General features: G+C 38.0%; 2 protein-coding genes across 3 annotated transcripts in view; one reads left to right on the top strand and one right to left on the bottom strand.

The window, feature by feature from the left end:
* Positions 1 to 24,321, bottom strand: part of LOC129440985 (uncharacterized) — a 171,553-nt gene that overhangs the window by 50,846 nt on the left and 96,386 nt on the right. For both annotated transcript variants that reach the window (XM_055200631.2, XM_073860248.1), the window contains one exon: positions 7,775 to 7,975. The gene's annotated coding sequence lies outside the window, so the exon portion shown is untranslated. The remainder of the gene's footprint in view (positions 1 to 7,774; positions 7,976 to 24,321) is intronic.
* On the top strand, positions 2,909 to 3,679 carry cmlc1 (cardiac myosin light chain-1). Its single transcript, XM_055200634.2, has one exon. It carries the CDS (start codon positions 2,970 to 2,972, stop codon positions 3,564 to 3,566), a length of 597 nt encoding a protein of 198 aa, XP_055056609.1. The 5' UTR covers positions 2,909 to 2,969; the 3' UTR covers positions 3,567 to 3,679.

Here is a 24,321-nt window from a genome sequence, read left to right as displayed (position 1 = left end):
TAACATAAAAATTCAAATTAATAATTAGATTTTTCAAAGATTTATTATAAAAATCTTTATTTTTTAAATGCTATGAATCTATTGAATCAATATATAAATGTGCCTTTATCTTCGCCATGTTATATCAATTTAGTTGACTAGTTCACTGATTCAAAAAACATTAATGACATTAATCAAAACACTTACTTTGTCATATTAATAACACTGTCATTGCTGCTTTTATCCTTGGGACATTGTCTCTGAACTTTTTTGACAACGATTAGCTGTAAAATGTTTTGGTTCTGCTCGATTTTCGTTGACTTTGAGTAAAATAATGGAAAGTTTTTTAATAAGATTCCCTGGGGTCAATGTGTTAGCATGACAGAAGCTTCATGCTGTCCTGTAACAACAGTCAGCATTTTTCCGTCGCCCTCTTCCACGCCACAGAAAACCAACACAGGTTTATCAATGCCATCAAAAGTATTATTTTGTTTTTGTTTGTTTGTTGATCACGAAGTACAAAGTTGATGAGGAAAACTAGGAGTCTGTCTGTATTCAACGCGTTGCCATTATTATTTACAATGCGTGGAATGGTGCACTGTGATTTGTTGAGTGGATTTATTGCATTCTGGAGAGAAGGAGGAGTGGCGTTTATTGCATTTTGGGAAAAAAGGGAGTAAAGATGACAGGGGCCCTGTCCCAAATGGCGCACTTCATGTGGACTTTCGGTCTCGTGGCCTTAAATTGCACGTGCTCAGTTAGTCTACGAGTCCGTAAGGTGTCTCATCTGTCATTTTTAGGCTTTAAGGGGTGCTCATCAGCGCCCCCTTTTCCCCCCTTGATCCGGTCTCCGGCGAAGCCTGCACTGCAGCAGGCTTCGCGCACTTTACCAACCCAGAAGTCCTTGCTAAAGAGCAATCAGACCAATCAGACGACGGAAGGGAGGAGTTTACACTGACAGGCAACTTCTCTTCCTATTTCTGGCGTGATGGTCGAGTCTGTCCCAAAATACGACTACAGTGCACCTACGTGGACTGGCATCAAGGGTTCCTAAAGTCTGCACTCTATGATATCATCAAAGTGTGGACTCTGAGGTGGACCACAAGTCCGGAGTGTGCCATTTGGGACAGGGCCAGTATAACACGGCAGATATCGGATTTTGTGTAAAATTAAGAATTTACATTTTAATACTGACCTGATACAATACTGATTTTGGTGGCAGCTATTTTTTTTAAAGAAAAATTTTGGAACCAAACTCTTCATTTGTTAACTTTGGTAAAAGCATTAGCTAAAATGAATTAAAACATGAGCAATATAGTTTTTCAGAATTAATTATTTTTTGTCAGATCATTGTGTACTAACTATTGTTTACAGTTACATCTTTTGATTTAAGTAATGTGTGTTAATGATAAAATGAATGAACTAAGATTAATAAATGCTTTAAGTATTGTTCATTGCAAGTTCATGTTAACTAATGCATTACCTAATGTTAATAAATACAACCTTATTGGTATTAAGTGTTACCAATATATATATATTTTTTTAATAAATTATACAGTTGATGGTACTCATTGACTTCTATAGTATTTGTTTTTCCCACTGTGGAGGTCAATGGGTAACATCAACTGTGTGCTTACATCATTTATCAAAATATCTTCTTTTGTATTTAACAGAATGGGGAGACTCGTGCAGGTTTGGTGCAGCGTGAGGATGAGTGGATGATGACATAATTTACATTTTGGGGTAAGCTATCCCTTCAACCACTAGATGGCAGACTTTCACTTTTCAAAAGTGATTAAAGTTGTTAAAAATCCTCAGGAACTTTTCTAAGTTATGACATCATAGCCAACCCACAAGTATCTGCTTTTGAACCATTTCAACAAATTTGTATACCTTTTAGCTCAAGGATGTGGTAAATTTGTGTACATAGTATGAAAATATGTATATTTTGCTTGAAAGACATTAAGGTCAGTTCGCCCCTCAAGACTGGAAAATAACATTCGCCATAAAGCGATTGTGTGTCTTTGTGTTAAGTGTCCCTAAAATACTGCATTGCAAACAGCATCAGTGTGAGTGATTGGTATGTGCGGGTCTCAAAATAGATCCATCTTTATCACCAGCCAGGCAAGATACAAGCGGCTGTTGGTGGCACTAGGAAACGCCATACATGCATAAAATAAAGCTTAATCCTGCCTTTTAAAGCAATGGTGTCGTGTACATCTTTAATTTACTGAACACACTGATACCATAAAAATCATTTGCATGCTGAGCTATTTTTGGGGTTTAATTCGACACACACACTAATACTTTAACACGTATAGCTTTAAGTAAATGTCTACAAATGCATAATGTAAATAAATAAAACTTGCACAATTTTATACAAACCTTTAAATTGTTATAAAATTTCCCGTTTTAGTAAACACCCATCCGAACTCGAAATAAAACCCATCTATACATGTCGAGTGTCTTTGCTAAAGAGTTCAACCAAAAATCTAAATTATGTCAATATTTACTCACTCTCATGTTGTTACAAACCAATCAGAAGCACCATTCACTTACATAGTATTCTTTTTCCAACTATGGAAGTCAATGGTTCTTCTGATCAGTTTAGTTACAAACATTCCTCAAAAAATCTTCCTTTGTGGTCATTCAAACAAAGAAATTTATACAGTAACAACATGAGAGAGAGAAAATGATCGAATTTTTTTTATTTTTGGGTGAACTATACCTTATCACACAAATTCGAGAATAACCTAAGTGATGTTTTAGTTACATTGAATTTCATTGAAAGTTCTTATCTCCTGGTATTTTTAGTGGTATGAGGAGCTCTCAAGTCTGTTCCAGTCCATTTCCCTATATAGCCCCGTCACTATTCCAGTCCTGATAACTTTTATCAAACCCCCTAACTTGTCAGTATAAAAGCTCAGCAGCTCTTCCAACACACACACTTCACGACATCTCATCCCATTTGCACCGTCATCAGCACCGCTATGGCACCAAAAAAGGTCGAACCTAAGAAACCAGAACCTAAAAAGCCAGAGCCGAAGAAAGAAGAAACCCCGGCCCCTGCTCCCGCTCCGGTCCCGGAGACCCCCAAAGAGCCCGCCCTGGACCTTAAAAGCATAACCCTCGAATTCACCGCCGACCAGATCGAAGAGTTCAGAGACGCCTTCACGCTCTTCGACGAGACGCCGACCGGTGAACTGAAGATCAGGTACGCTCAGTGCGGAGATGTGATGAGGGCCCTCGGTCACAACCCCACCAACGCCGACGTCCTGACCATCCTGGGGAAGCCCAAGGCGGAAGACATGAACACCAAATACCTGGACTTTGAGACTTTTCTACCCATGCTGCAGCACATCTCGAGAGCCAAGGACCAGGGAACCTTCGAAGATTTCGTGGAGGGTCTGAGGGTCTTCGATAAAGAAGGCAACGGGACGGTGATGGGCGCCGAGCTCCGCCACGTCTTGGCAACGCTCGGGGAGAAGATGACGGAGGACGAGGTGGACCGGCTGATGACCGGACAAGAAGACGCCAACGGCAGCATTAACTACACATCTTTCATCAAGCACATCCTCTCTGGGTGAGCTTAAGTGTGCAGAAGAAAGGAACTGGAAATAGTAACAGTCAAAACACTGGAAAGAAAATATGTCTTGTTTGTGTGTGTTGGACGGCGCTGAATAAAAGTCATCCAAGTTTTGTTTCGTCTGAGAGTTTTTCTTCTGTTAATCTTGTTGTGGAGATGTCAAACTCACAGATGGCTGGGAAACGCATGCCTAACTATTTCAAGCACTTACAGTATACAGTAACAGTATAATTATGTCTATTTCTTTCTAGTTGATGACCATTTGATAACATTTTGCCTATTTTTATTAGATGCATACGAAATTAATTAAATGCAGAGCATCGTGCACATCCTTACACCGACGCCTCGGGCTGTTCTGAGTCCTGCATTCAATTTCACTGTAATTAAGTTTAGGACATAGTGACTATAACATTGATTTGCTAAGTAGGGTACATGTTGTACTTCAATCTGTATAGATCAGCGTGTTATACTCCAGGGAGGAAGTGTGCTGGGGGGGTTGCATTACTCACGTTATGAGACCAGAAAGATAAAGACCATTTCGATTTTTATAGCTTTCAACCTCCGAAAAATACCTGAGCTCTTTTGCATTCGGGTGTGTACGCATCTTGTTCTCGTAAGTCCACATCTTTCATCTTTCAAAATGACACATTTTGACATTTTACATGCTGTGTTATCTATAACTGCATTTAATGAGGGATTTTAAATGCCAAGCTTTTAATGCTGAGATACACATTTCGTACGATTATATCTGTTTATGGTTAGGATGGCAGTTTACCAGCACCCTTTTTGGCAGATCCGCACTGGATTTTCCCCATCTATGCACGATCACAGGAATAAAAACAAAGCATCAGGTGAATCCAAAAGAAGGATTTGATTTCATTGTTTATACGAGGAGAGTGGGTTTGTAGTGATAAGTTATGCCCTGGCAGGCCCGGCCGACACCGCAGCTGTACTTCCCCACTGTTACATCCTAAACAAACCCAGCAAAAACAGCCATCCATCAATCAGATACTCATTCAGGTTTCCACCTCCTCGTGTCTATTAAACGTATGGCTGCACAACATTTCTCATGTTAAATATACCGAGTCATTTGCATATTTATCTTAAATTACAACACATGCAGTTTTTACTAATTTGGGTGCCTAGTGTAAGTTAAGATTGGACAGTTTTACTCAGGATTAAGATTTTACATGTATGCCACTTTTATTCAAAGCAACTTACAGAAGAGCATTCAAGGTATACAAAGTGTGTTACCTAAGTGTTCCTGTGGCGCATTGCATCAGCAGTGGGAAAGGTTGTGGGTTTGATCCCAGTATCATACTAATTTATACAACGGGGCTGTTGAATGCTTTATTCTGATTGGCTGAGAAATGTTCAATGGGTGTTGATTATTTTTCTGTAAACCGCACACCTAACTTGTCAAATGTCTTAAAAAAAGGCACCAGAGCAATGTTTGTGGTAACCGTGGTATAAGAGGAATAATTGAATTATTCGAAAATAATGCACACCCGCGGTGTAACGGTACTCCACTACGTGTCATGCCGCATTACCACCTTGGGTGTGCATTATTTTCTTATAATTCAACTACCCGTCGTCAATTATTCCTTACATAATGTATACCTTGTAATGGACTGTAAGCAGACAACGTGAGGATGGCAATACGTTATATTCTGAAAAAGAGAAAAGTCACCAAATTAGACAGTGAGGTCTCAAATGTTTGGTATACGGTGGCTTGTGACATCACTAGACGACATTATCGCCCAGGGGCTTTTATATATATTAATAAACTTGCCGCATGATTTGTTCCCAAAGCATGCATAAAACAAAATGGCACGGTGTAACGGTACTCCACTACGTGTCATGCCGCATTACCACCTTGGGTGTGCATTATTTTCTTATAATTCAACAGCCCGTCGTCAATTATTCCTTACATAATGTATACCTTGTAATGGACTGTAAGTCGCTTTGGATAAAATCATCTGGCAAATGCATGAACCCACAGCCTTTTAAATAACTAACGCAATGCCTTACCCGCCGAGGGGTTTTCAAACTGTTTTGTAAGCCAAACCCCCTTGACATAAATGATTTACCTAAAGAACCCCCTGATATTTTAAGTTAATGTTTAATAGCACATGTGCACATTTAACTTAAAAAACATGTATTTTTCATCCGTTTTAAAGTTATCAGCAGTATTTTACATACCCGTTACTGGCACATAAATCATATTGATTTCTCAGTTTTCTGATATATTTTGTGTCATGGACATGGCATGCAGAATAAAAAAAATTATATATATATTTTTTTGGTAAGCGGTTAGTAAGATAGATTTTTATTTTAAAATTATTTATTTACCTTTTTTTTTATTAGTTTACAAACTCTGCAATACCCCCATGAACCACCAGTGGTTCATGAACCCCAGAGCTACATAACGTATAACATAATGATCAAACCATGGGCACTTTTCACTTTTTAAAACCCGGGATATTAAACGCACTCACTTTTGCTCTAATTTAATGCATATATCACACATGTTAGATCGCCGTCAGTGAAATCCAAAACAACATTTAAAGGTGGGGTGCATGATTTTTGAAAAACACTTTGGAAAAGGGAATCGGGCCGACTACCAAAACACAGTTGTAGCAAATCAGCAGTAAGGAGCGTGTCTACTAACCGACATCATTGCCTGGGATGCTTATGTGTGGGGCGGGTCTATCAAAAGAATGTCCTATTGGGGTAGGAGCGTGTTTGTTTAGGTGATTTCAAATGTCAACATTGGCTTGCAGAGATCATGCACCCCGCCTTTAATTCATTAGGTTTGACTGCATCTATCTCACACAAAGGTTTTCTTTGGCTCCATTAAGTCATACCTGGGTTCATCTTTATTCCATCTTTAATAGAGACAAACATTGTTTATTTAAAAGAGGTAAAGAGTGATTTTTATGCATTCCTTCATAACTTAAAAACTTGTTGCACAGTGTAGTCAATTTGAAATTACATTATTGTTATAAATTATACAAAATAAAGTTAAATTAACTTTAGCTATTTTATTTTTAGAATTTATAGCAACTCTGCTCATGTCAAGAAAGTTGACATTAATTGTAAATTCAGGTTGATTAAGCAAAAAAAAAATGCAAGTGCAACAAATTATTTTTTACAGTGTAATGACTGTGTGGATATAGGCTCACATTTGGACATGCAGCACATATGGCTAAAGATTTCTCTAGACTCCAATGGCATCATTAAGGACGAGAAACTGCAGAAGACTCCGGCGGCGGTTTGCATTCTTTCTGGCACATGATCAAGGAAGTGTGGAGACCAAGCTTGATCACCTTTATTATCTCAAACAACAGTTTATTATTCATCGACGTCCAGACGTATGCTTTATTCCTTCAGTCTGGAGCTTGAGGGTTCGCCGAGAAAAAACAAAATGATCTTTTAGCATTCGCCTCAGACGGCCTGAAGAAAGAAGTGAGGTGATAGGCTTGCGTTCAGCACAGTGAAATATCATTGTAAATGTCAGACAACTAGTAAGATGGATTTCTAAAGCATGTAGTGGGAGGTGGATATCAAGGGATACTGGTTTAAAGAGTCAGCTTTTCCATTCATAGTCTTTATATAATAACTCAGTCTGTAAAAACCTCGTCCTTGTCATCCTACATAATGTAAAGAGCATTCTGTGAAAATAATCTTGATATCTTTAATATTGACTGAGTAAGATTGAAATCAAACTTGCTTCTCATATTTAGATTTTACAGACAGGGTCACAAATATTTATTTTCAAGCCTTTCGCAGATGCTTTTATACTATATTTAAAGTATACATTTTATTAGGCATTGCATTGCTTGGGACGCAGACCTATGACTATGGAGTTGCTGCACCAGTTGAGCTACAGAAACCATGCAAAATGAAATGCTAAATGTGCACATTAAATGCCTTTGTAAGTGCCAATATTTGCATTCATGCATTTGGCAGAGGCTTTTATCTTATAGTGCATTATTACAATGTATACATTTTTGTCAGATGTATATTGACTTTTTCACTGAAATAAAAATCAATTTAATTAAATAATGAATAACTCCACATAAAGCTTTTAAATCCGCCCCATTTTGTTTCGAATCCCGTGCATGTCTCCGACAAATAGCCGTAATGGATGTCTTTTGGGTCTCTTTGACTGAGGGAATGGAAAACGTGATGATGCTTATAGCATACCTTCATCATTAACATTGAGGTATCTCAGTGCACCAGACCTCGGATCTGCACTGAATCTTCTTCACGGATGGGGGATGGGTCAGTAAAAGATGACATCATCGGCTGGAATTGTGTGCTCGTGTATTGCAGACATAGTGCAGTCTCGTAGAAAGGACACGGGGTCTCTCCGATGACAACGTGAGGACGGCGATACGTTATATTCTGCAAAGAGAAAAGTCACCAAATTAGACAGTGAGGTCTCAAATGTTTGGTATACGGTGGCTTGTGACATCACTAGACGGCATTATCGCCCTGGGGCTTTTATATATATTAATAAACTTGCCGCATGATTTGTTCCCAAAGCATGCATAAAACAAAATGGCACACAATATAAGTAATTGCATTGGCAGGTGCCATGAACCCCAAATACAGTGTGCGCTTGATACGGTGTGTGCAATGCCAGACGATTGCTTGTGCTAAAGCATCACTAGAGGGCATCAATGGCAAGAGATTTCCCACTTACTCTCTACGTAACATCTGGTGTTGTACAGTCAATATTTATTGTGTAACTTGTTGGCCCAGTCTGTAAAAATCCAGCTGTAGTCATCCTATATGTGATAATATAACCTTGATATCTTTATTATTGACTGAGCAAGGCCATGTCAAAGATTAAAATCAAAATTTGATGCATCAATAGATTAAGACTTTCGCCTGGATTTCACAGACAAGTTCACACATTTTCTACAAATGAATGAAATGGGTTAAACATTATCTTTAATCAGGGTGGACTACTGTGAACCTCATCTGTGTCTTTCCTCTAGATTTACAGTTTCATAGCAGACCTGCTCATGACCTACATACACTGTCATGTACTGTATAGGGAACTTGCACTGACTCCTCATATTTTATCAGTTATGACCGGACATATAAAAGCCAAGCATAACTCATAAATCCCACCTCGCCAGCACAAGATTTAAATAACAATGCATTCGTAAGGATGTCCTTCTCATGGGATGAAGACAGCACAGAACAATGGTGGAAAATTGAAGTCAGTCAGATGTCGAGGTGGTGTTGCTCCCGTGGGGAGTCGGGCGGATCGTCAGGCTGACTTTATGTACAATGACATGGCCACAGGAACCTGCCAGAGTCCATTAAAATCTTCTCCGGTCAGGTGTCTCCTCTGCTTCTCTACACATGGTCCTCCAGCTCACCGCCAATGCACTCTGCTCCCTGAACAATCGATACGTTCGTTTACCGTCTGGGATGGACAGATTGCTCCAGCCTGGTGTGCTATTTCAGCAGATTTGGACGGGGGTCAGAGTTAGTTCTTGGAGTGATATGATTTTTTTGAGTTTGTTTATTGCGCTTGCGTGAAAGTTTGCATATACGTTTAGGTTAAAATCCCATTCATTTTTTAAGTTTAATCAACTTGATCAACTATTTTACATATAACTACCTTAACACTACGTCGTTCTTAAGTTGTACCTTAAGCTGTACCTTATCGCTAATACGTGTTTTCCGAAACGTTCTTAGTTACGTATCACTTCTGTAAGTCGTTCGTTTAGAAGGTTGGTCTGGAGCACTCTTAGCTATACCTTATCCCACATGACTCCACTAGGGGCCATCACTTTCATAAAAGCTTACATTGCAGTCTATATAACTAAATATTTGTAAAAAAAAAAATGCAATACACTCCGTGTTTAATTAGGCAAATATTTTTAGATTTAAAGAATAAAACATTCACATAATTAGCCATCATTACATTGATGGTTGTTAGATTTTTAATTATGTTTTCCAAAGGCACATCAGCTGCGAACTATTAAATGCTACAGGCTTAAGAAACTATTAAAAAAATATATTTTGGGTTATGGAGTTGGTGAAACTGGCAGCTATACAGCGAATCCTATTTCATTTGTGCATTTCATATCCGTTAAATCTTAGTCTACCGGCTAGTATTTTAGCTGCATAAATAAATCGGGTAAAATTACAAAAAACAATTATGATTATTAATGTTAATTCGACTTTGCATCAAAGTTTTTTAATGTTTTATAACTTTGAGGCAACCGCATGCCATATTCTTTATAAACATTCGAAATAAACTGTGCACTTGATTACTGCTTGTATAGTCTAAGGTCAACAAGATTTCCACATTAAAACTAATCAAAGCTAAAATCTAAATCAATCTTACTATATATTTATATAGGCTATTATATAATATTTGATATGTTATATTTAGACAGACAGGCTCCAGAAATGCGTCCATTAAGCTTTATCCACATTGTAACCACGGTGCTTGCGCATCCACTGTCCAAGCACAATAAACGCGTGAACTAATGAACAACAGCAGTTTGTTTTTATATATTTTAAGTGTAATGCACAGCCAAGTACTTGCACAACCCACTGTATTCCCCTGTGCAACGCACTTATTGGGAACCTATAAATGATCCTTTTAAGGCATAGCAGATGAATTGGAGCAGTTTAAACATGATACGTTTGGAAATAAAGTTGCGGGTTTTGCACGGGTTTGATATAAAATATAGAAGGTTGAATTTAGTTGTTTGCAATTTGAAATATTTTTTACCAGATATTCCTAATAAGTTGAACTTGAACTATTTCTAAAATGTTTATTTAATAAAGAACACCGCTGTCTCATAACGCAGCGAAACCTATTACATGAAGTGAATAATTGATTGTCGAGCAATCGATATCAACCTATTCAGCACCTCCACCATGGACAGCACCTGCTAAGGTCGAACTTAAGAAGGTTTACCTTAAGCAACATCCTAAGGTATAGTTCGGAGAACACACGTAGGAAAGGTATACCCATTGTTAAGGTTTGACTTAAGAGTCTTCCTAGCACGCTAAGAGACAACTTTATCGGAGAACGCACCCCTGTAGATTGATCAGCACTGTAACACATGAATTGAGAAACACATTGTGAAATTTCACTTAGTTACTTTCATCCCGCGTTACTTTCTCGCCTAATCATTTGTTATGACGACAAGACTTAGAAATGCCTCATTTATAGATGGCAACACAAAGCGAGAAAGTTGCTGGTGGTCTGAACGAGGCTTTAACTCTTTCCCTGCCAGCATTTTTTAAAAAGTTGGCAGTCAGCGCCAGCATTTTTTATGATTGTCACAAAAGTTTATCACCTTCCATAAATAGTGCTTCTTTAAATTGATAAACAGACAATATATTAAAAATGAAAGAACAAACCCTTTGCTTAAAAAAAGTTCATCCTATCTTCATTTGTTTTCGCTTTATCAGATAATTGCATTTTTGTAAAGGACTTTTTTAGAGATCAGATGCAGAGCAATAATCAAATCATACAGAGTTTTACTGTTTTTGGATCAGTGGATGATTCAGTGTTATATAAGTTGGATAAGAGCTCCATCTAGTGGATAATAGCGGAAATATGGATTGCCATAAAAACTCGTCATTGGCAGGAAACCGTTTTCTCTTAATTGACGAGATAACTCGTCAATGGCAGGGAAAGAGTTATGTGTCCACCGAAGTGTACAATTACAATTATATTACGCGTTACACACTGATGTCTTGTGTCTTTACGAATCTTTCCGTGATGTGTGTGAACGTAAGCACAGATTCCAGAAAATCAATGGAGGTGTAAATGAGCCAAATTGTACTACACATAATCAGAGTATTTTAAAAAATCTCTGCGTGAAAAAAGACTTATAAAAGCAAGTTGTAATTTCTTAACATTTTTAACATACGAGGAGCTCAGAAGCAAAAGCCTCTAAACGCACCTCCATCAAAAATTAGATACTGATATGAACCGAATGCTCTCTGCATGTACTATACACTACACAAATACTTTTGCTTCATATCCGCAGCCCATTCAGAAGGTTTGTTTCCAGAAGGGGGGGTTGCATCTAAGCTCTTCATATGATAATATAAATTATTGATCGCACCCTTTGTCACAGTAGCTTAAAGATGCATTTTACTATATTGAAGTTTTACTATAGTTCACTTTAAAGCACCGCACACTGTGTGGCAGATTGACGCAGATGTAGTTTTTCTAAAGAAGTGTATCTTTTTCATCAGAGGCCCACCGACAGCAGACGGCATCTGAATATGGTTATTTGGATATAGTTAAGTAAATTAATGTTCGCAGAGATCAAGAAGGGACCACAGTGTTTATTTTATCCCGTAAGCCAAACCATATGTGGACTTCCAGTATAGTAGGTGCTGTGTCCTCTGATATAACATCACACACAGCAAGGCCAGATTGATAAGTTCCTATGATGTCCATGAAGCAAGCAAGAGAGAATTTGTCGAATAAGCCATATGGGGAAAAATATCTAATATCTAAGCATTTGTTTACTGCCGGGCTAAAAGTTTTCAAGAATCTGATTAATGTAGATGGCAGTCATCTTATCAGTTTGTGTTATTTTTGTCATTTTACAGTATCTGCCGTTTAGTTCACTCCTATATTCCAAGTTTTAATATCTATCACTTGCTGCGCCTTTTGCTGTTTATCACTCCATGTCATTTCTTCAAGCTCAAACAAGGAAATGTAGCTGTTAAGAAAACAGTCGTCTGTCGGTCTATCATAATGTTTATTTAGTTTCATATTTCAGTCACGTTTTTGATCTGAAAGAGCTGGAAGTGTTCAAAACACTAGGTGTGGTAACCACCTCAAAATCCATCTTTTTAGGCAATCTAAAAAACAAGGTATTCGCAAAATACGTCTGAAACGATGCTACGCACACGGACGTTTAAGCGAACTAAATCTGAATACGCTATTCACACCATTATAAACAAAGCTTGAATCTACATGCCAAATTTTTAAATAGCTCGAGTCGAATGTTTGCGAAACCTGGAGTTTGGAAAAAGCCACTTTGAGCATAAAAGCGCGCCTGTCAGGAATTGCCGTACGTCAGCGGCGCGATGCTTTGAAGTACTTGTTTTGGTCGTAAACTTCAGGGTGTGGGAGAGGGGGACCCCCTGTTTTGATGTGCTTGTTTTGAACGTTCAAGGTGGGCAGGGCCAGAAAGCATTGATTTGAAAATGAGACGTCTCACGTCAAGGCTCATGTCTGAGCGGAGGGTTACGGGGGTCTGGAGGGAACAGGGCCCGCACAGAGGAACGGAGCACAGGGGTCAATACTCTGGAGGAACACATGGGGAGGGGGGGTGTTGGAGGTGGGTGGTCTCATGAGAACGCCTGGCAAATTAGGATGCGATCTAAGAGTAACTATGGATACAACAACGTACGCCTGGAGCATGCATTGGAGCGACATTGACAACATATTCACTCCGACGGCTTCTTCTGGGTGTTGTTTACGTATGGAAACAAACAACATTGCTAAATTTACATATACATCAACACAACAACCAACAAAACTATGAAGAGATCAGTAAGGCACAATTTGATATAAACACTTTTTCAGATTTAAGGGAAAACGTAAAAATTCTGTCATCACTCTCAAGCTGTTCCAAACATGTATAAATGACTTTGTTTTACTTTCATAGTATTATGTTTTTCTACTATGTAAGTCAATGGTGCCCCAGATCTGCTTTGTCACAAACATTCTTCAAAATATCATTATTTGTTTTCCGCTAAACAAACTAATTTATACAGATTTGGAACAACTTGATGGTTATTAAACAATGACAAAATGTAAATTTTTCAGTGAACTATCCCTTTAAGGCACCTTTATGTTTCAAGCACTACACAAAGGTAAGATCAAGCCATATTTGAAATTGATGACGCGATATGACTACGAGAGAAAATGTCAACCCGTTATTCGAAGAGGTCAATTTAGATGTAGAGGTCAATTTAGAGGTCATTGGAGGAGGGGATTTCATATATTTTGGGGATTGGTTGAGGGTTAAGGTGGACAGTTGTGTATGACAACAAAAGATTAAGTAACATGTCACATCTTAATGTCACATCTGGTGTAAATAACCTCAAATGTGTTGATGTTGTGTATTGTAATGTAGCATGAGAAAGCTTATACTTACTGTATATCCATAAAAAAATCCCTTATAGTTGTAATCTCATAATAAATCACAATACAATAACATTTTTTAGTATTTTTGTAAAATGTTCAGTAAAAACATCTAAAAATTCTTACATTCTTGATGAGCAAAACGACCCAAGAAAATAAGTCTAGTTTTTAGACCAAAAAATATAAAATTTAAGTGATTTTGTGCATAAAACATGCAAAAAAATCTTTAGTAATTTAGTGTTTAAGAAAAATGTTCAAGATTTTTTGCTTACCCCATTGGCAGATTGTTTTGCTTGTTTTATGCACAAAATTACTTAAATTGTATATTTTTGGTCTAAAAACTAGACTTATTTTCGTGGGTCATTTTGCTCATCAAGAAAAAGCATCTTAATTTAAGAATTTTTAGATATTTTTACTGAAAACAAGACAAAAATACTTTAATGATACTGAAAATAATTTTTTGCAGTATATTAAAGGAATAGTCTACTCATTTTCAATGTTGAAATGTGTTGTTGCCTTGGCTGGGAGTTGTTGGTGCATCCCTCTGTCGTCTGTGTGCGTGCACGTGGGCGCTGGAGCGCGCTGCGATGCTTCGATGGCGTTTGGCTTGGCCCCATTCATTCAATGGTGCCATTTGGAGATGGAGTTGGAGGTGACCAGGCACATCAACGTTTTTCCTGTTTGGGACGAGTGGTTGTGCGAGCAGGTTTGGTGGTACAAGGTGGAGCGTAGCGCTTTTCTAAGCGGATTTGGGGGAGGAACTATATTTTATCGCGTAATAGCACTTTTGGGAGTACTTCGACTTGCCTGAAAAGTCCGCTCCCCTTCTCACTCTCATAAAATGTAGCTCCTCTTTTAAATCCGGTGAGAAAAGCGCTACGTTTTATTTTGTACCACCAAACTTGCTCGTATAACTACTCGTCTTAAATAGGAAAAACGTTGATGTGTTTGGTCACTTCTAACTTTATCTCTAAATGGTACCATTGAATGAATGGGACTAAGCTAAATGCTATCGAAGCGTCGCAGCGCGCTCCAGCGCTTACGTGCACGCACACAGATGATAGAGGGATGTATCAACAATTCTTAGTTAAGGTAATAACATACTGTATTTTAATATTGAAAATGAGTAGACTATTCCTTTAAGGCAAATCGCATTATGACATACCCAAAATCGACAAAGCTGAGGGACACACAAGCACTCATGAGACACAAGAAGGGACCGGAATGTAATTTGTGGTAAAATTAATTCATCTATCGATGTAGACCTATTCCCATTGCAGTCCTGTGCGCACAATACCTACAGGAGGGGCACAAGAGATCATTGATTGACCTCTGTCCGGGTGGATAAGCTACAATCTTAATATCTTCTCATCCACATAATCTCCCACTGTTTACATGGTAGCGGATTTAATTTTCTTCTAGAATAATCTTATGATCTTTATTAGTATGGATTTGAATCATTTCACTGATATATTCAGAGGATTTTGCTGTTGATAGACAAACCAATATAAACAGATTAATCTGATCGGTTTATTGTTCATTAGGCCAAAGTAGCTCTTTTATGACAATCTGAGAGACGCTTACGATACAGGATTTGGGCAATGTTGTATTGAAAGATTGGCCTGTCACTGAGGTCATTCATCATTGGAACATGGCGAAATCCTCAGTCAGGACCTGAGCAACGGCGGACAAAGCTCTTGAAGGAGCTATATGTACCCTGCTTCAAATTTTTCTTCATGTCAGCAGAGGAACGGTCCTCCATCTTCATTAAGTGAACTGGTGATAAGGACAAAAAGTTTTGTATTCACTTTTTTAAAAGTTAATTGTGCTTGCTGAAACATAGGACTTCATGGCTAAATTACTGTAACTTCTAACTGTTCTGGTTAATACACAAAGTAGTCTGTTACCTAATATTCTAATATTCATTTAAAAGTCATTCCCATACTCTTCCAATCGTACAAATTCCCATACTGTGCTTCAAGAATGCTAAAATACACAATAAAATAACAGTGGGGGAGACTGTCGCTAAAAAATCTTTGCTGCCTTAAATCTTTTTGTTGAATCAACTCAGATTTACAAGTCATGTCAACTTATTATTATTTATCTTGTCAAGAGATGAGTTGCGTGAGGGGCCGTGTACACTGCGCATGACACAATTTTTTGTAACCGTGCATACGTTTTATGTCGCATAAAGGAGAATATAGTATGTAGCCCAGAAGATTATTTGAACATTGCATTTTGTCGCAATGCACATGCGTCAAACGTTTGTGTACACGTAGAGTCAAATAAAATATGCTTTGCAAGGCTGTGCTTTCGACTGTGCGCATACGTTTGTGTACACATATAAACAAACTAATATCATCAGACAACAATCTATACTAATAAACACTCACGGTGGGCTGTAAAACTATCAGCAAACAGCAATCCTAATCTGTATCTTTTTACAGAAATCCCTGACGACCAGAAAGTAAAAATATTTTATAAATTGTTATTGATGTTCTGGATGCTGTGAGCTTGGAGAATGTTGTGTACACCGTGAGTTTATAAAATATAGCTTAAATGTGTGATAGTGAATAAACGAATGTTTAGATTGTAGTCAAAGGGAGCCTTGCACCCGGAAATGATATACCTTATTTCACGACTTAAGTCCTCATGAGCTTGAACAGATCTGGGGCCTGATGCGTAAATGTTGCAAACATTGCAAAAAAAGGCATTGAAATGTGCACAATTTTCCACCCAAATATCGAGATCTATAAAAATATAAACTAAGTAAATAAGTGCACAGCCTTTTGTAGCTCCAGATTTCACTCTCTTCCTGAAACGCACGGATTTGAAAATCTGTGTCCCTGATTGGCCAGCAAATCTGTACGTTGTGATTAGCCAGAATACCTCTGATGTCAGCCAGAAATGTGACGCTCCTTACCATGTTTGAAAGATTCATGCACAATGCAATGCTAGCAGGAGTTAACTTACAGGCTGTGAGTCCAAAGCGGGAGGAATCATGATAATGTCGGTCTTGTCTATGTCATCATTCCCGGAAAGTAAACCGTTGCCTACAATCTGTGTGTTTGTTGTAGTCCAAGAAAAGAGATTTACATTGGAGACAATAACTCGCATCATTGTTTACTTTAGGTTATGTACCTTTTGCATATCGATAACATGTACTAATACACATTTACACACCATAGTAAAAGTAAAAATGTGAATCGAACTCTTTCAGTTTCACCTGCTCCCAGTAGAGGCACTAATTTAGTAAATGCATCCGTTGGTTGTATTGGACAACAGACCATAACAATCATATGGGTTGAAGGATAGGTTGAACATTTTATAGACGATGCCCCTGATTTTTCCTTTCTTTCCAGTTTTGACTATCATGTCCTTTGGTGCCAACTTATCAAAGTTCAGGTTGTCTTCAATGGGTGGTAGGTTATTAAGTAGTTATTTATTAGACATTAGAATTCTCTATCCTGGCTTCTCTGTGAAATTTAACATCTTCTCACCTTCTTTACTTAACTAAAAACACATCTGTTTACGCAGTGTTATTAAAATGTTCATGCACTCTGACTCTTGGACACATTTTGTTCATACTTGTTTCTCGGTACAATACATGTATGCTTTTTTTTCTCACTAGTGTCTTTGTTTTTGATGTAATTTGCATTTGAGCAATTCCAGCATATGGATGTGAACTTTGCATTTTAAACTTAAAATATAGTTTCTCAAAAAATGCATTTATTACCAATTATTACACGGCTCTCTGGAATGCTTGATTCTGATTGGTCAGTTGAGACATTTGCAGGTTTGTTCTTTTCAAATAATAACCGCTCCAAAGGAATAACGCATAGCCGGACTACTTGTACGAGTAAAATCGCTCCACGCCAATAAGGATTGATAAAGATTACTGTTTGGCGGCATTTTGTGACAAACACCAGACAACCACAATAAAAAATGGAAAATTTTGACATTAATTTTAACATGTACGGAAAAAACAAAACATTTAAACAGTGGATAGACAACGAACAACGACAAGACACAGACAAGCTTACTGAGACTGAACTTGACAAAATAGAGCATGACAGCTACGAAGCCAACACACAAAAAAATACAGAATGGGCATTGAAACTTTTCAAAGACTGGCTAAAAGAGAAAAAATGGAGACAGACAAGTATGAAGCAGAGGATCTTAATAAGGTATTACGATCATGTTATGCATCTGTGCAAAGTTTTGCGGAAGGATAAAAATGTTAATTTAAAACAAATATGCCAATAAAATGTTTCAAATTCATATTCATGTCCATTTTTTTTTCTTATGTAGCAAGTAGCCGTGTAATAATAATTATTACACGGCTTCGCGTCGGGTCCTGATCACACTGTCGGGGCTTATTTCCCGATAACTACCGGCTGCCTCTACATTATCCCTTACTTAATTTAACAATTTGTTTATATGTTCCTAAACCCCTTATGACAGAGTCCAGACATCTATACTCATGTTTTCTGTTTTAGATGAGGGAAAACATACATTCCTTGGATGTGACAAAAAAGGACACGTTTTTTGTCGGTGATTTATAATGCAGAAGCATTAATGGAGGAGAGATGGCTCTTCAGAGAACATTTAATATTTATTTTAATTTTATTTTGGGGCATGTAAGAGGAAATATAACATTATGGACATGTTTGACATTTCTTCATTATGAATGTGAAAATTGAACTATGAAAAATAAGTTTAAAATGCTTTAAAAACTATGACCGTGACTTTACATGGGTGTTTAAACCACCAAATGTTGACATCTAAGACATCAGTATGGTAAAAAAAACCTGTTGTCCGATTCACGCAAACTATGTCTCACAACCAAAGCACACGAGAAGGAAACAACGCGAGGTCACGCGTGCAAGACCGGAGAAGACTCCTCCCCGAACTTCCAGCTGGCCTGTATGTTTTTCTCTCATTGGCTGTAGGTCATCGCCGATGTTATTGTCAGTCAAACACATTTCACACGGCATGATTTTGAATCGCCGACAGGTCCAGATATTTAGCATACCAAATATCTCATGAATCGTCAGCGATTCTCTCAGAACGCCTCTTTTATAATTCACACTGTGTGATTGTCACTCGCGTGCACGAGCATCGATTTGCCTGTGATTTCGGGAATTTTTCGGCGATTTCTCAAAACTAGTCGGCGACTCAAAATCAGGGCTAAAATCATGCAGTCTGAACTCTGCATAAATCTTCAAAACATGGTAAGGAGAGTCATATTTCCGGCTGATGTCAGAGGTATTCAGGCCAATCACAGCGTACAGAATAGCTGGCCAATCGGAGGCACAGCGCTTTTCAGATCGATGAGCTTTGTAACAAATCAGTGCGTTTGAGGAAGATATCTGGAGCAACAAAAATGTACGGTATGTGGAAAATAATGTGTTTTTTAACCATAAACCACGCGAACACATTGTATTATACCAAATCCACAAAATAAAGTTTTTTTAGCAACAAAATAGGTGCTCTTTAAGTAAAAACTTTATTTGCACGAAAAGGTTGACATTTGACATTTTTTTAAATTTTGTTTATTTTGTTCAAAACATACACAGTAACTGTAACGCGATGATTAGAGGTGCTCATAATAGTGTACTAGAGTAGGCAAGGGAAGCAAGAGGAGGGGGGACATGAGGTGGTTTAAAGGTGAATTTAGTAGCAAAGGAATAAGAGTGTAACAGTATCTCTTTCCTCAGCAGGCACAAATGTTTCCTCACATTGCTCTGTTTGGGCTGCAGAGCCGAGATCCGCCTGTCTGCGAAGGGCAAACTGTTTATTTGAATTAAATGTCATTCCTGGAGTTCCATATGGAACTGGTATATCCTTAATTTTTATGTGGTCTGTTTGATTTGAGAAATCAGGAGCTGTCTCGCACTACACTCAAGGCAAGAGTCTTAAGTTCAGGTCTTTACAGTTTCCTATAGGTACACTTTCCAGCCAACAGGGGGGAACTAACTTTGTGTAAATTGGCTGCGGTCCATCATGCCGTCTTCTTAGAGTTGGAAAAACAGACAAAGTCTGTCCGGCTCTCTACAAGGAGCGCTTGTTTGTTACCTTTGAGCATGAGTCTCATTAATACCAGCCACTTAAGTTCTCGTGAATTTTGTGTGCGAGCTACCTGGACCCCGGCACTAAAACAACATGGTTTCAGATTTTTAAAGTCTAGTTTCCATTCAGCGAATACATACATAAATAAAGCACCAATATTAGGAAGGGGTGTACTGTAATGGGGTTACGCACAGAAATCTGACTATGCCCCATGCAAGCGCATTTTATATTATATTTTTTTCTCCTGCATCTATTAATGTAAAGCTGCTTTGAAACAATTGTGAAAATACTTGATAGCTGCGGGTTATAAAGCTCATGCAAGGTACTAGTCTAGGACTTAAAGGTGCAGTGTGTAAATGTTAGCGGCATCTAGTGGTGAGGTTGCGAATTGCAACCAACGGCGTAGTCCACTGCTGACCCCTTGCTTTTGAAACACATAGAGAAGCTACGGTAGCTGTCACCGGACAACCATGTCATTGTCGGAGACAACTTAGTAAAAAAATTGTCCGTTAAGGGCTTCTGTAGAAAAATGGCGCCATAAAATGGCGACTTCCTTGTAAGGGGACCCTCTTTGTATGTAGATAAAAAGGTCTCGTTCTAAGGTAATAAACACATAACCGTTCATTATGAAAGGTCTTTATACACCACTGATAATGTAGTTTTGTAAATTATTTTGCATTTCTGTCAAGAGATCCTTCTAAAAATTACACACTGTACCTTTAAAGGGGACATTTCACAAGACTTTTTACAATGTAAAATAAATCTTTGGTGTCCCCAGAGTACATATGTGAAGTTTTAGCTCACAGATAATTTATTATAACATGTTAAAATTGCCACTTTGTAGGTGTGAGCAAAAATGTGCCATTTTGGGGTGTGTCCTTTAAAATGCAAATGAGTTGATCTTTGCACTAAATGGCAGTGCTGTGGTTGGATAGTGCAGATTAAGGGGCGGAATTATCCCCTTCTGACATCACAAGGGGAGCCAATTTTCAATGAACTATTTTTCACATGCTTGCAGAGAATGGTTTACCAAAACTAAGTTACTGGGTTGATCTCTTTCACATTTTCCAGGTTGATAGAAGCACTGGGGAACCAATTATAGCACTTAAATATGGAAAAAGTCAGATTTTCATGATTTTTCCCCTTTAACCTGCTGACACATTTTATGATCCCACTTAATCGATACAAAAACACACAATAGAAACAATTTATTCATCTAAAGTAGATGCTTCTGTTACATTACCTCCTAAACCATTACACTGGATATGAACTTATAATTGAAGTAGCTTGAAATGCATTCATCACATGTATGTACAATAGGCTCTAGGAGACCGTTATAAATAAAATAAATGATCTTCATCGGCACTATGGTTTCAATCCATCACTGACTGCGTACGCCGCTGGGAAGCATTTCCTCGTCCTTGACCCAGATCTCAGAAGTATTGAACGTACCTTCACCCTGAAAGGGTTTCCTTTTTGTCCATATTGTTTTGATCGTTCCCTGATGTCTGTCAATCTGGGAGTCGGATGAAAAAACGATTGATCAATGAAAGGTATTGACTTCTGTTAGCGATGGCAGGACTTCAGCTTCCCTGACAGGCTAATGCATCTTAATAATGTACTTAGGGGGATCCAAGGAGCAAGAGGCCAAATGTAAAAAGTTCATAGCCATATGAAAACAATAAGGTTGCATTTTTACCTAATGCCACATGATTCGTAAAGAACAGTCCCTCTGCTTTCTACTCGAAATCAACATGGAAGATATTAGGGATGAGATATGTGATAACTTGCTAAATAATGTTTTAGATTTGTAAAATCAGTTTGAATTATTATCAGATATTTACATTTACATTACATGTAGTCATTTAGTAGACGCTTTTGTTCAAAGCAACTTACAAATGAGGTAAACTATAGAAGCAATTAGAATAACACAAGAACAGCAATCCATAAGTGCACTATAACTAGTCTCATCATCAATATATATAGGCAAGGGTTAGTTTTTTTTAAGGACAGAAAAGATAAAGATAAAAAAGCAGAAAAAGATATAAATCTTTATTATCTGTATAAGTAAGTGATGTGTTGGCAGAAGAGATTGGTTTTTAGACGATTTTTAAAGACGGCTACAGAATCAACCGGCAGATCATTCCACAGATGTGGAGCAGATCCAGAGAAGGTACGTGATAGTGATTATTTCCCTTTTGGGATGGCACCACAAGCCGTCGCTCGGTGGCAGAGATCAGGGATCTAGAGGGTAAATACGTTCTGTATATGCGATTGAAGGTAAGGGGGTGCTGACACAGTGGTGGTTTTAAATGCCAGGAGCAGAGCTTTGAATTTAATGCGAGCTGCTATAGGAAGCCAGTGCAACCTGACAAAGAGAGGAGTGACGTGTGCCCTCTTTGATTCATTAAAGACCACTCTTGCCGCTGCATTCTGGATTATCTGTAGGGGTTTGGTTGTGCAGGCTGGGAGTCTGGCCTAACGGGTTTCAATAGTCCAGTCTGGACTATTCAAGATATATTTAAAAGAGTGCTGGGCAAAGATTAATCGCAATTAATCGCATACAAAATAAAAGTGATTTTTAGCATAATATACAAGTGTGTGCTGTGTGTAATTATTAAGTATATATGAAGAGTTTGGTTCCAAAACGCAATAAATCCATTTTGACAAATTTTGGTAAAAACGTGTTTTCTATACCAAGAAAGTGACAAGATGAAAACAACTATTTTCTGTTACAAACTTTCACATCGCATCTTTAGGTTATAAAAACATAAAAAATTCAAATCCATAAGTTGATTTTCAAAGATTTATTATAAAAACGGATTATTTTTTCCACAAAATGCAATAAATCCATGACAAGTTTTTATTCAAAATGCTATAAATCTATTGAATCAATAGCCTATATAAATGTGCATTCATCTTTGCCATGTTATATTCATTTAGTTGACTAGTTGTACACACTAATTAAAAATATAAACATTAATGTCATTAATCAAAACACTTACTTCGTCATATTAAGAACCCTGTCATTGCGGTTACTTGACGTCTTCGCTTAACGTCTTTCACAGCGATCAGCTGTAAAATGTTTTTGGTCCTGCTCGATTTTCGTTGACTTTGAGTAAAATTATGGAAAGTTTTTCATAAGATCCTCTGGGGTCAATGTGTTAGCATGAGAAGCTTGCTGTCGGGAGAACAAGCACCCGTCTCCCGAGTGCCTCTCAGGGAAATTATTAGATGCTGATGGCTTACGTTTCTTTCCCGTCACAGAAAACCATCACAGGTTTATCAATGCAATTAAAGTATAATTTTGTTTTGTTTGTTGATCACAAAGTACAAAGTAGATGAGGAAAACTAGGGCTGCGTCCGAAACCGCATACTGTATAGTAGGTACTGAATTAGATGAAGTACCTACTTACTTGGCGTTAAAACAGTAGGCACTGTATAGTATGAATCCTGGTAGTATGAATGAGATTCGGACGTACTACATCCGCCATGTTGCTACATCACGTGACATACGTCGTCATCACATCGTGTCATTTCAGCGCGAAAACAGCCGCGTGCCTCTTCTTCTTCGTTGGATAACTCCTCGTCCGGGGCATCATGGGATAGTGTAGCGTCCATCGTATGCACACTGCAAAATCTAACCGGAAGTAGTAGGTCATCCGGGTACTTTTCGCATACTGTTTTTCGAATACTATGTATTCGGACATACTACTCGCTTCGCCTACTGCTTTTCGCGTACTATATAGTATGTAGTAGGCGGTTTCGGACGCAGCATAGGACTCCATGTACTCAGCGCGCCGCCATGTTTGTTTACATTGCGTGAATGGTGCACTGTGGGATATATTGCGTTCTGTAAAAAAGGGGGGAGTGGCGTTTATCGCATTTTGGGAAAAAAGGGAGAAAAGATGACAGAATAACACGGCGGATATTGGATTTTGCGTAAAATTAAGAATTTACTTTTAACTACTGACCTGATATAATACTGATTTTGGCAGTAACTCATTTTTTTCAAAAATGGCGTTTATTGCGTTTTGGAACCAAACTGTTCATATATTTTAAGTATGTGTTTAAAGGAATAGTCCATTTCTTAAAAGAAAAATCCAGATAATTTACTCACCACCATGTCATCCAAAATGTTGATGTCTTTCTTTGTTCAGTCGAGAAATTATGTTTTTTTGAGGAAAACATTGCAGGATTTTTCTAATTTTAATGGACTTTAATAGAGCCCAACATTTAATACGTAACTCAACACTTGGCAGTTTTTTTCGGCGGAGTTTCAAAGGACTATAAACAATCCAACACGAGGCATAAGGGTCTTATCTAGCAAAACGATTTTTGACAAGAAAAATAAAACCTATGCTCTTTTAAACCACAACTTTTCGTCTAGGTCCGGTCCAGCGTGACCTAACGTAAATGCGTAGTGACGTAGGGAGGTCACGTGTTACATATATAAAATGACCAACCCAATATCACGCAAATACGTGACTATTTCACGTATGGACCAACGTGAAAATGTCAC

This window comes from Misgurnus anguillicaudatus, chromosome 22 (genome assembly GCF_027580225.2).
Source record: "Misgurnus anguillicaudatus chromosome 22, ASM2758022v2, whole genome shotgun sequence".
Classification (NCBI taxonomy): Eukaryota; Metazoa; Chordata; class Actinopteri; order Cypriniformes; family Cobitidae; genus Misgurnus; species Misgurnus anguillicaudatus.
Note: the sequence above shows the minus strand (reverse complement) of the source record. Positions and strands in the feature narration are given on the sequence as shown.

Excerpts from the sequence above, each read along its gene's own strand:
- cmlc1 (XM_055200634.2), top strand. The coding sequence starts at position 2,970 with ATGGCACCAAAAAAGGTCGAACCTAAGAAACCAGAACCTAAAAAGCCA.